The sequence below is a fragment of the Sinohyriopsis cumingii genome, chromosome 14 (assembly GCF_028554795.1).
Source record: "Sinohyriopsis cumingii isolate HCF-2022 chromosome 14, ASM2855479v2, whole genome shotgun sequence".
Taxonomy (NCBI): Eukaryota; Metazoa; Mollusca; class Bivalvia; order Unionida; family Unionidae; genus Sinohyriopsis; species Sinohyriopsis cumingii.
Genome location: NC_142974.1, coordinates 41,758,187 through 41,772,331, shown reverse-complemented (window position 1 = coordinate 41,772,331; position 14,145 = coordinate 41,758,187). Strand labels below are relative to the sequence as shown.

The 14,145-nt window shown below is 34.9% G+C and overlaps 1 protein-coding gene across 1 annotated transcript in view; it reads left to right on the top strand.

Moving 5' to 3' along the window:
• Window positions 1-14,145, top strand: part of LOC149783631 (dual specificity tyrosine-phosphorylation-regulated kinase 4-like) — a 209,085-nt gene that overhangs the window by 128,648 nt on the left and 66,292 nt on the right. The window contains exon 3 of the mRNA XM_089933148.1: window positions 11,374-11,529. Coding sequence (XP_089789274.1) covers window positions 11,374-11,529 — 156 coding nt within the window. The remainder of the gene's footprint in view (window positions 1-11,373; window positions 11,530-14,145) is intronic.

Here is a 14,145-nt window from a genome sequence, read left to right as displayed (position 1 = left end):
TAAAAAGTTTGCACATTCTCAAACTTGAGAAAAAGAGGACATTTTAACTGACCTTTTTTACATGCAAAAATAACTAATTAAGTAAGGAATACCATATATGACAGTTGGTATGGTGTCTTTAATACAGTGTGCATGTACTAGTGCTATACTTTTTCATGTAGAAGTAATGTCTTGGAATTATGAAAAGTCTTAACTTATTTCTAAAATGCCTAGTCAATGTTAAAGATTATTTACATATGTGATGTAAAGGTGTATTAAAAAACAACTTGATAGCACCTAAATCAAATTACAGGTGTAACTAAGCTTTGTCAGACCTATATGAAATTACAGATGTTGTTGTTGTTGTAGGGTTTAATGCCATTTTTCAACTCACGATAGGCTATATATGGCAGCCAGTATTAATGTTGGAGGAAGAACCTGGGAAATCCCCGGAAAGAACCACCGACCCTCGAGAAGCTACTGGCAAGCTTTCTCACATACCCACATTGGCCAAATCTGAGACTCGAACCGAAATTACAGGTGTAATAGCTTTGTCAGACCTATATGAAACTACAGGTGTAATAGCTTTGTCAGACCTAAAAGAAATTACAGGTGTAATAGCTTGTCAGACCTATATGAAACTACAGCTGTAATAGCTTTGTCAGACCTAAAAGAAATTACAGGTGTAATAGCTTTGTCAGACCTATATGAAATTACAGGTGTAATAGCTTTGTCAGACCTATATGAAACTACAGGTGTAGTAGTTTTGTCCGACCTATATGAAACTACAGCTGTAATAGCTTTGTTGGACCTAAAAGAAACTACAGCTGTAATAGCTTTTTCAGACCTAAAAGAAATTACAGGTGTAATAGCTTTGTCAGACCTATATGAAACTACAGGTGTAATAGCTTTGTCAGACCTAAAAGAAACTACAGCTGTAATAGCTTTGTCAGACCTAAAAGAAATTACAGGTGTAATAGCTTTGTCAGACCTATATGAAACTGCAGGTGTAATAGCTTTCCCAGACCTAGAAGAAACTACAGGTGTAATAGCTTTGTCAGACCTAAAAGAAATTACAGGTGTAATAGCTTTGTCAGACCTAAAAGAAATTACAGGTGTAATAGCTTTGTCAGACCTAAAAGAAACTACAGGTGTAATAGCTTTGTCAGACCTATATGAAACTACAGGTGTAATAGCTTTGTCAAACTTATATGAAACTACAGCTGTAATAGCTTTGTCAGACCTAAAAGAAATTACAGGTGTAATAGCTTTGTCAGACCTAAAAGAAATTACAGGTGTAATACCTTTGTCAGACCTAAAAGAAACTACAGGTGTAATAGCTTTGTCAGACCTAAAAGAAATTACAGGTGTAATAGCTTTGTCAGACCTATATGAAACTACAGGTGTAATAGCTTTGTCAGACCTTTATGAAAGTACAGGTGTAATAGCTTTGTCAGACCTAAAATAAATTACAGGTGTAATAGCTTTGTCAGACCTAAAAGAAATAATAGCTTTGTCAGACCTATATGAAACTACAGGTGCAATAGCTTTGTCAGACCTAAAAGAAACTACAGGTGTAATAGCTTTGTCAGACCTATATGAAACTACAGGTGTAATAGCTTTGTCAAACTTATATGAAACTACAGCTGTAATAGCTTTGTCAGACCTAAAAGAAATAATAGCTTTGTCAGACCTATATGAAACTACAGGTGCAATAGCTTTGTCAGACCTAAAAGAAACTACAGGTGTAATAGCTTTGTCAGACCTATATGAAACTACAGGTGTAATAGCTTTGTCAAACTTATATGAAACTACAGGTGTAATAGCTTTGTCAGACCTATATGAAACTACAGGTGTAATAGCTTTGTCAAACTTATATGAAACTACAGCTGTAATAGCTTTGTCAGACCTAAAAGAAATAATAGCTTTGTCAGACCTATATGAAACTACAGGTGCAATAGCTTTGTCAGACCTAAAAGAAACTACAGGTGTAATAGCTTTGTCAGACCTATATGAAACTACAGGTGTAATAGCTTTGTCAAACTTATATGAAACTACAGCTGTAATAGCTTTGTCAGACCTAAAAGAAATTACAGGTGTAATAGCTTTGTCAGACCTAAAAGAAATTACAGGTGTAATAGCTTTGTCAGACCTAAAAGAAACTACAGGTGTAATAGCTTTGTCAGACCTAAAAGAAATTACAGGTGTAATAGCTTTGTCAGACCTATATGAAACTACAGGTGTAATAGCTTTGTCAGACCTTTATGAAAGTACAGGTGTAATAGCTTTGTCAGACCTAAAATAAATTACAGGTGTAATAGCTTTGTCAGACCTAAAAGAAATAATAGCTTTGTCAGACCTATATGAAACTACAGGTGTAATAGCTTTGTCAGACCTAAATGAAATTACAGGTCTACTAGCTTTGTCAGACCAATATGAAACTACAGGTGTAATAGCTTTGTCAGACCTAAATGAAATTACAGGTCTACTAGCTTTGTCAGACCTATATGAAACTACAGGTGTAATAGCTTTGTCAGACCGAAAAGAAACTACAGTTGTAATAGCTTTGTCCGACCTAAATCAAACTACAGGTGTAATAGCTTTGTCTGACCGAAAAGAAACTACAGCTGTAATAGCTTTGTCAGACCTATATGAAACTACAGGTGTAATAGCTTTGTCAGACCGAAAAGAAACTACAGCTGTAATAGCTTTGTGAGACCTAAATGAAACTACAGGTGTAATAGCTTTGTCAGACCGAAAAGAAACTACAGTTGTAATAGCTTTGTCAGACCTAAATCAAACTACAGGTGTAATAGCTTTGTCTGACCGAAAAGAAACTACAGCTGTAATAGCTTTGTCAGACCTATATGAAACTACAGGTGTAATAGCTTTGTCAGACCGAAAAGAAACTACAGCTGTAATAGCTTTGTGAGACCTAAATGAAACTACAGGTGTAATAGCTTTGTCAGACCGAAAAGAAACTACAGTTGTAATAGCTTTGTCAGACCTAAATCAAACTACAGGTGTAATAGCTTTGTCTGACCGAAAAGAAACTACAGCTGTAATAGCTTTGTCAGACCTATATGAAACTACAGGTGTAATAGCTTTGTCTGACCGAAAAGAAACTACAGCTGTAATAGCTTTGTGAGACCTATATGAAACTACAGGTGTAATAGCTTTGTCAGTCCTAAAAGAAACTACAGGTGTAATAGCTTTGTCAGACCTAAAAGAAACTACAGGTGTAATAGCTTTGTCAGACCTAAAAGAAATTACAGGTGTAATAGCTTTGTCAGACCTAAAAGAAACTACAGGTGTAATAGCTTTGTCAGACCTAAATGAAACTACAGGTGTAATAGCTTTGTCAGACCTAAAAGAAATTACAGGTGTAATAGCTTTGTCAGACCTAAAAGAAACTACAGTACAGGTGTAGTAACTTTGTCAGACCTAAAAGAAACTACAGGTGTAATAGCTTTGTCGGACCTAAAAGAAATTACAGGTGTAATAACTTTGTCAGACCAATATGAAACTACAGGTGTAATAGCTTTGTCAGACCTATATGAAACTACAGGTGTAATAGCTTTGTCAGACCTAAAAGAAATTACAGGTGTAATAACTTTGTCAGACCTAAAAGACATTACAGGTGTAATAGCTTTGTCAGACCTAAAAGAAATAACAGCTTTGTCAGACCTATATGAAACTACAGGTGTAATAGCTTTGTCAGACCTAAATGAAATTACAGGTCTAATAGCTTTGTCAGACCTGTATGAAACTACAGGTGTAATAGCTTTGTCAGACCTATATGAAACTACAGGTGTAATAGCTTTGTCAGACCTAAAAGAAATTACAGGTGTAATAGCTTTGTCAGACCTAAAAGAAATAACAGCTTTGTCAGACCTATATGAAACTACAGGTGTAATAGCTTTGTCAGACCTAAATGAAATTACAGGTCTAATAGCTTTGTCAGACCTGTATGAAACTACAGGTGTAATAGCTTTGTCAGACCTATATGAAACTACAGGTGTAATAGCTTTGTCAGACTTAAAAGAAACTACAGCTGTAATAGCATTGTCCGACCTAAATGAAACTACAAGTGTAATAGCTTTGTCAGACCTAAATGAAATTACAGGTGTAATAGCTTTGTCAGACCTATATGAAACTACAGGTGTAATAGCTTTGTCAGACCTAAAAGAAACTACAGGTGTAATAGCTTTGTCAGACCTAAAAGAAATAACAGCTTTGTCAGACTTATATGAAACTACAGGTGTAATAGCTTTGTCAGACCTATATGAAACTACAGGTGTAATAGCTTTGTCAGACCTAAAAGAAATTACAGGAGTAATAGCTTTGTCAGACCGAAAAGAAACTACAGCTGTAATAGCTTTGTCAGACCTAAATGAAACTACAGGTGTAATAGCTTTGTCAGACCTATACGAAGCTACAGCTGTAATAGCTTTGTCAGATCTATATGAAACTACAGGTGTAATAGCTTTGTCAGACCTAAAAGAAACTACAGGTGTAATAGCTTTGTCAGACTTGTATGAAACTACAGGTGTAATAGCTTTGTCAGACCTATATGAAACTACAGGTGTAATAGCTTTGTCAGACCTAAAAGAAATTACAGGAGTAATAGCTTTGTCAGACCAAAAAGAAACTACAGCTGTAATAGCTTTGTCAGACCTAAATGAAACTACAGGTGTAATAGCTTTGTCAGACCTTTATGAAATTACAGGTGTAATAGCTTTGTCAGACCTATATGAAAGTACAGGTGTAATAGCTTTGTCAGACCAATATGAAACTACAGGTGTAATAGCTTTGTCAGACTGAAATGAAATTACAGGTGTAATAGCTTTGTCAGACCTAAATGAAATTACAGGTGTATAATAGCTTCAGTAGAAGGCCATGACAGATAGATCTGTTTTTGAATCAATTTAATGTTGAACTTTACGTGTGACACATTTTTGGTAAACTAAAAAATATTTAATTTTCATACTGTTATGATCCAATGTAATAGCAAATGTTTCATTGATTGTCTATTTTGCATTGTAGTTTGGAGGCATTAATTTACAAGTCTATGCATTAATTTACAAGTCTATGCATTAATGTACAAGTCAATGCATCATGTAACCAGCCTATATATCAGATCTAACTAGAATCAGAAAAAATTGGAGAAATTTAAATTGTATTGACAAGCAGCTGTTTACTATCAGGTTATGTATTAAATTGTTGGACCTTTTCAATTTAACGGTGTTAGTTTAACATTTTTATATCTCTTTACACTGAAATAATGACACGAGCTTGTTAAGCGATGAAGAATGCATCAAACAAATACATCTACAGAATAGGTACCTATGCATTTGGACGTAAGGATACGAACACTCCGGTGACCTATGTGGTTAGAGTGCCTGCCTCAGATGCAGGAGGTTCAAAACCCCGCTGAGTCATACCAGAGACATAAAAATGGTACTAGCAGCTGCCTCACTTGGCACTCAGCATTAAGAGGTTAGTGTTAGGACCAGTCGGCCTGGTGTCTGGATAATGTGACTAGGTGGGACGTGTTGCTACATGTCTTCTAGTAACCTGTGAGGAGACCCTCCCCCATGTTTCTGAAATGTATAAAGGGTTTTATAGGTTGATGTGGCCCCCAAAGGTCTGTGGTATTGTTTTCCCAGAAAAGAGATCAAAAAAGAAATTGGACTTGAAAATTTATTTAAATATAGTCAGCTAGGTATTTTTCATTGTCCAGCAAATATTATAACATGTTTTTCATTTTTTATGGCATTCCTTGTATTAATTATTATTTGTCACACATTATGTTATATCTATTTGCTATTGTTAATAAACATAAATATTAAACAAAGTTATAAACATAAATCAATAACCCAATATGATTTTCTCCTGTCTGACATCCAGATTTAAATTGGGCCAAATGTATGAAGACAAAAACAACTTGCATGGAAATTCCCAATTTTCTGAATATTGTGGCCAGACCAATTGTTCAGTGATAAAAGTATTTGAGACCATGCTCATTTAGATGTTTGATATATTTTCCAATACTTTTTAGCACCTATACTGAATGTAGACTAAAAGGCATGATTCAGTAATAGCTAGCTATGCATGCAGTTTGCTAATTATGTTGAATTCAAAGTTACAGCAAGTAACATTAGACCAATGCACATTATTTGAGTTCATTTTTGGTAAATGGATAGTAATAATAATAATAATATTAATATTAATAATAATAATGCTTTATTTTTAGAGGGTGACTCATTAGTCAAAAACTATCCTCCATTGAGGCCCTGTTAAGGAGAGTATAACAATGGACATTATATGAATATAGCAATAATTACTGTTTATTTTAACAAGTTTAGTATTAAAATACTAAATTCCATTATCTATTAGAAACACATACATGCTCATGATATCTCTTCTTAAATACTCTAATATTTTCAGCAGATTTTACATGTGGTGGAAGCTTGTTCCACATAACTGTACTAGAATATTGGAAGCTCTTTTTAAATTATTCTGTTCTTGGTTTTGGTGGTAGAAGGTTTCTATGTGATATTGATCTCAACTGGTATTGTGTTGAAAAAGGCCTGAATAAGTCCTGAAGATACTTTGGTGCAGTTCCATGTAGACATTTATATAAAAGACCTGCCTTGTGAAAATCTATCATGTCATATATTGTGAACTATTTGAGTTCTGTAAATAATGCCTTTGATGAATGATCAATAGATGCATCTAAAATTATACGTGCTGCTTGTTCCTGAAGTTTACAAATCCTGTCAAGCTCAGATTTAGCACAGTTTCCCCATACATTTGAACATTAACCCATTGTTGGAGGAATATATAACTTGTAGTATAGATTGCGAGTTTCCATAGGTAAATATAGATTCTGCTGAGTAGGGTAATTTTGGATGACTGTTTTACAAAGCTTATCAATATAGTCATCCTAAAAAAAATTATTATCTATGGACACACCTACAAGCCTATCATATTTGACATTTTCTAACTTATGATTATTTATTGCAAGAGATAGTTCTGTATTACCTGACTTGTGTACCTTTTATGATGTCCCCAAAATCATACATCTTGTTTTACCTTCATTAATTACCATCCTATTTTGTTGCGCCCAGTTTTGGACTCTAATAAGGTCTGAGTTTAATCTCATTTGGATAACTTCTGTATCAGAACTAGATGTATACAAGGTTGCATCATCTGCAAATAAATCTGTATTTGTGGAGTCATTATTTAATGGTAGATCATTGATATAGATAAGGAAGAGGAGAGGGCCTAAAACTGAGCCTTAAGGGACCCCTGGTAAATGGAGGGTGATAAATGAGTGTAAAATAATCTTATTCTGACCAATCAGTCTGGTTTTTAGCTCAACTGGTCATAGACCAAGAGAGTTAGCTTATAGGATGGCTTGTTGTCCTTCATCCTTCATCCGTCCATCATATGTTGACCATCAACTGCCCATCAAGAATCTGTGACAAATTCGTGCCTGAGCCAGTTGGTTTATTTCATACTGGTTAATGCAATTTTGTTGTTGCTTCTTCTCTTAAACTGCTTGGAGAACTGCTGTAAAACCTTTCACACACATTCATCCAATGGTCAGTTTAATTGTTATGATATCTTATTGGTCTGTAATGAAAATAGTGCTGATCAGATATCCAATATGCCACAACAGCAGTCATCTTGAAAATCTTCTTAACACTGCTCCTCCTGAATAGAAAGTCATATTGACCTTGTGTTTTCACCAAAAAAACTCCTAATATCTAAGTTGGGGTATAATAAAATGTTGCTGATATAACATTTAATATGGTCACTACAGTTAAGTAATCTAAAAAATCTTGTTATTGTCAGAATAGATAGTAATATCAGCATGGGATTTTCACTAAAAGACTTCTTATTACATCTAGAAATCTGATATCTGATATGACTACCATGATAGCTGCCATCTTGAAAATCTTGTTATTGCTAAGGTCATATTGACAAGAAGACTTCTCACGATGTCTAGTTGATTTTAAATTAAAATGTTTCCACTCATATAACCAATATGGCTGCTAGAGTGGCTGTTTTGAAAATCTTGTTATAGTAATAGTTATTCCTTTTGAGTGGATAGTCACATCAGCATGGGTTTTTTCATTAAAAGACTTCTTACAATATCTAGTTGGTTATAAATGAAATTGGTGGCGAAGCTCGTACTCCACAGCAACTAACTTTAAGAATATCAGAGATGGTTCAACACTCAGCAGTTAAAATAGTCTTATCTTGATATTTTGGAAATTCTTTTCAGCCACTAGAGAGTCAGTCTTTGCAAGGGACTCTTGTTTTTAGATGGAAACCTGAAACAACACTCATATTTTGTTAGGACTGATATTTGACATTGTGGCATCCAAGTGCTCCAAATATTTCACTCCACTGTTTCCCTACATGTATGAATTTGCTTTCATTTGTCAGTTATATGATTAATATCAGGTCCATATGGGATTCTGATTTAAGAGACCAGTTGCCCTAGGTTTGTATTCTACATTTGCCAAGTCAGAGATATCTTATGATTATGACCTAATTTGAGACTATTCATTTGACTCACACTGGTCTGACTACAAATTGTTAGGGGCCCCGAGTGGCCAAGTGGTCTAAATAGCCCTCCATTACGGATCACTGCCATCTTACCTCTGTCTTCGTAGGTTCGAGTCTCGGATTCAGCCAATGTGGGTATGTGAGAAAGCTTGCCAGTAGCTTCTCAAGGGTCGTTGGTTCTTTCCGGGGTTTTCCCGGGTTCTTCCTCCACCATTAATACTGGACCCCATGCATAGCCTATCGTGTGCTGAAAAATGGCGTTAAACCCTACAACAACGACAACAACAAATTGTTAACCAACTGTTTCATGTTTATAGGGCAATTATTATTGGTATGGTTTATTGCTGGTCCAAAAGTTATGTTTTCTATTTTCATCTGATGATAATAATAATAATAATAATAATAATAATAATAAAAATAATAATAATAAAGACTTTATTTTGAGAAGGTAACTCAATTAGTTACAGAACCAATCTACCTTGAGGCCTTCTATCTGTTATGTACAATATATACAGTATATACAACATGATGTGAAGAAACTGGCTTGACACTGGACACTTAAGTGATTTTAAAAATCAAAGTATCAAGCCTGGAACATATGCACATGCATCTGTGAACACATAAACATATATAAAATAAAAAGTATTATCCTGCATTGATAAATTCAACTGTAAAAATGATGCAAAATTATGGAAAAGCAGGCAGTATTTATTGTACTAGAACTGTTCAATTGTCTAAAGATTTCATCCATTTGAGACATTGATTGTGAAAAGAAGAAATGCTAGTAGCCTGCCTTATATCACTGGGAATGTTGTTCCATACCAGTGGACCAGTATATTAAAAACTTTTTTGAACAGTTCCTTATTTGGCCATTCTATAATGTAATTTGTTCTTCTTATGGACCTTAAATTTGGAGTTCCATCAGCATTTATTTGGGGAAAGATATTGCTTAGATAGACAGGAATGGCTTTTCTGGATACTTTATACATCAATTTGGCCTTTCTAAGAAATAGTCTTTCATATATTGTTAAAATCTTTATATTATTCCATGCATCCTGGAAATTGTCTATACTTTGATCTATAATTATATGGCAAGCCATCTTTTGGAGTCTTAAAAGTGTTGTTATGTTTGAATTAGAGGTATTACCTAAAATTACATTACAGTTGTCCAGATATGGCTGAATATAATGTTTATAAAAGATGACCCTATACTGAAGAGGAATGTATGTTCTGATTTTCCTCAGTAGCCAAAAATAAGAATGAACCTTTTTTGAAACATATTTAATGTGAATAGAACAGGTAAGATTGTTATCTATGAATACACCAAGAATTTTATCATGAGAGGTCATATTATGGCTCACATTGTCAAATAGAACCTGGAGTTTGTTGCTATCTAGCCTTGCTCGTTTTTGTTGTGTTGTAACTAGTAGGGCTTTCACTTCTTCTATATTTATGATCATACTGTTTTCCTTGCATCATACTTAAAGTCTGTTGAGAGCATCTTGTAAGTTATTTTCAAGTACCATTTTGGTTTTACCCTTCTCAAACAGTGTAGTACATGTATCATCTGCATAGACCTCAGTGGAAGAAATTGAAGTTCCAATCCTTAAGAGGTAAATCGTTGATAAATAGAATGAATAACAGAGGTCCAAGGACAGAGCCTTAATGTACTCCACAATTACTATTTTTACTTTCAGAAAGTTGACTATTTAGATACTTTTTGCATTCTATCAGTTAAGTAAAAGGTAAACCAGTTTAGGGAGTTTGATAATCAGATTAATCCAATTGGATGGGAGCACTTTGCCATGGATTTACAAGACTGTAGTGATGCAGTCTGTAGTTGGAGGCGTGAAGAATATAAGCACATTGATTGAAAGCATTTTAGTTGATTTTTCTTTTCATTTATTTTCTTCATGTGTAATTTTAGGTGAAAATACACTAATCTCAAGGAATCTTTCAGTAGAAAATTGGCTGATATTTTAAAAGAAGAAATATCTGTATTTATATGAATTATGAAAGTGACAAGCAATCGTGCCTTTTTTTCCCCACTTTCTCTGTGACCATAGATGTAGAGGAGATTGGGATAGCAATGTCAGCCTGCATTTCCATCCATCCATCTGTAGACAATGTGGTTTCTACCAAAAAAATTTACTTTGGTGTAGTATGTATTTTATATACCTACAGTGCCTTATGCAAAGGTAGTTGCAGAAGTCTGCAATGAATTGGAGGCTAATAGTCTGTCCACGTCACTGGAATTGAAAATGTTATTTCCCTTTTTGCATGAGAAACAAAGTTTCCTGTATCAAATTTTCATCAAACTTCATCAACAGACCACACTTGAGCAGAGGCTTAAGGGTGAAGGTCAGAATCATTGGAAAGAACATTGTTTTTTTTCCCCACTTGGTAAGACAAATTTATTGCATTCACTGTCATAAAACTTCATAGATAGAATGAACTTCTTTACTTTGGCAAAGGAACCGCCTTGTTGATTCTCTGACGTGGTGGTTGATGATAAATGTCACTGAAGCTTAAATTGTCATTTTAGGTTTCACATATATAAATCCATTGTCTTCCAAATTTCCAGTTTTTGTCAACTTAATATAAATTGCATTACATTTGAGGAAGGGCAGCTTCCTGTTGAATAGGTCAAAGGTCAGAGGTCAAGATCATTGAACATGAAACTGCAAAATAATGTTAATTTTACATTTGTTATAGGTGTGGTAGGTATGGGGGATCACTCATGTTTCTGATGGTTGATATTATCGATTGGAGTTGTACCAAAATTGAGATGGTAATATGTTCTCATTGCAGAGTCCCCAGCATGGCCATCGGAGTCAACGAGTAAACCAGCAGGAGAGCAGGCACCCAGCACAAGTCACTGTAACCAACAGTCATGATCACAACCATAACCATGCACTTCACAAACAGACCTCGGGGAAACATGTAAATGGTCTTGTTACAGCAGATGTAAGTAGATTCAGTTACTGATCAGTGCTACAAAAAATCTGATAGCTCTATGCCCGGGGTCCTTCAAATTTCAGATCAGGCCTCAGCTGTATTCTAAGTGAGGTGCCCGTCAGACTTGTTGAATAAAAAAGATTTAATTTGGCTGAGAATTTAACTTTTATAACGCTAATGAAATGTGTTAATTTATTTTTAAGATGTTTGACGACTAGTAAAATATAAATACAATGTGATCCTGCTATAACACCATAGCTGGGAGCCATAAAACCCAACTGCGTTATATACCGAACCGTGTTATATGCAACCAAGTCAGTTAGCTGAAGAAAAGGTACCCACATAAAAATTTGGGGGTGTGTGGGTAATAAATGCGGGTGGTAAAATATGTGCTTCGTTGGCACAGTTGCCATCTTAAATTGATGCATATTAAATGAGAAATACACCTCTAGTGAAAACAGAGAAGACATAATATAATAGTTTACTTTATTTAGAGAACCATGCATTGGTACATATACGTGTATACTGTTTATATATAAATGTCTGATGTATAGCATCAATACCGTGTATTCACCTGCGAACCTCATCATATACATTGAATCCACAATACAAGTGATTCCATCAAAAATATGTACACACACTGCTTTAAAATATTCATTAATTTTGTAACAGGTCATATTGGTCTGAATTCAGTGGAAAAACATAGCACAATCACATAACGAATGACAAAACACATTTACTTTAAAGTACTTTCCAAGTCGGTAAAAGTTAGTTTGCGTTTTAAGCCGCTGTTGGTAGCATTCATAAGCATAAACTTTTTCCCTACAAAAAGGAAACTTTCACAGCACACTAAATGTGTTCCAGTCACATTGGAAAATGCAAAATTCCATCAGATTCCATCACTTTTATTTAAGTTTGGTACTGACTTCCTTTGAAGAAAAGTTCTTTGCTGTTATTGAAAGATTGTGGTCAGCTTTTTTTGATAAAGGGTGTATGCGCTATTGAAGTCGCCGCTAAATGACAGCTTTGGAGAACCAAACGAATGCCCATTTCTTATTGTGGTGGCAACATCAAATAATTGTATTGCATGATTGAGACTGGTATTTTTTCCATTTGTTGAGTATGTTTTCATAACAGTCAATGCTTCAAAGGTAGTCTGTTTCCTTTGAAATTTCAGCAAACTATTTTATCTGGGTACATTTTTAAAAAGGAATGGGCAGTTGTTTAGACTATTCTAGTTACTATCCCTCCATGCCTACTGAATAAACCAATAAGTAAGATGTATTTTTCTTTTTTTTTTTACATTTGTGGTAGCAGAAGAAGAGGAATTTAATTACCATCCACATACAGATGTCAGTCTTTGTAAATATATTAATTACTAGCGAGCGACCGAAAATCCGATGAAAGATGGATTACGAGACATTGCCTCTTCTGGTTGATCTCCGTTACCTGAAATGTCAACAACAAAAAAGCTGATATTTCACAACATACAGAACTCATGCTAGATGTCATGATAAGCGGATTATGATATAACAGTGCACTGTTAAGATGGTTTGTCAGTATGGACAAAGAATATGTTTATGTAACAATAGATAAATTTCAGTGCATTTTATATCCAGTTTGCAACTTCCTTTCATGGGGCCTCTGAATTTCTGCACTCCAAACCAATGGTTTTAAAAGTTTAAACAGCCAACAATGTCACCAATAAATAAAAAAGCCACATGGTATGTTTTGCAGCCAGTAAGGAAAAACAATCCAAGTTTGTGACATTGGCAAAGACCTATGCGATCCCAGAATAAACTTTTTATGCTTTTTTTTTGCTTCTTACTTTTAAGAAGAAAACAAAATACTTTTTTGTGTACGAGAAAAAATATAAAATTTCAGGAGCCAAGCCACGATCATCTTGTATTATTCATACGCGATCTCTTCCCCAAAATGATAAGCAACTTTTTACGTTTTTTTCGTACTTTTTAAGATTTTTTTTGTGCACAAGAAAAATACTACATGTATATGAAATTTTGGGACCCACGCAATGATCGCGTTATATATCCGTATTTGCATTATAACAGCACGCGCTATAGCGGGGTCACACTGTATATGTATGCCCCTTGCCCTTACGAAGATATCTACTTATTATATGTCTGTCAGTAGCTCTAAACATGGAGTACAAAGCCAAGCAAGTAACCTATGAATCGGAAACAGATTACCTGGGTTACTATAACCAGTGCTCACAGGGCTTTAACATGTGATTTTAAGATACCATTTTGGATATGTATGTACCAGAAACCAGCCACAACCAGTCTAGTGGGTACCGGAACTGTCTCATCAGTTGTTGCAGCCAGGGTGATGATGCATTGCTACATAATTTGATTTATTGTTGTTGTTGTTGTTCTAGGGTTTAACGCCATTTTTCAGCACAAGATAGGACATATATGGCGGCCAGTATAACTGGTGGAGGAAGAACCCTGGAAAACCCAGGAAAGAACCACCGACCCACGAGAAGCTACTGGCAGGCTTTCCCACGTACCCACGCTAGCCGAGCCTTGGACTCGAACATAATATGATTTAAGGCTAGTGTGTATACATGACAAGCTGAAGATTGGTTACTTTATTGCTTTAATATGG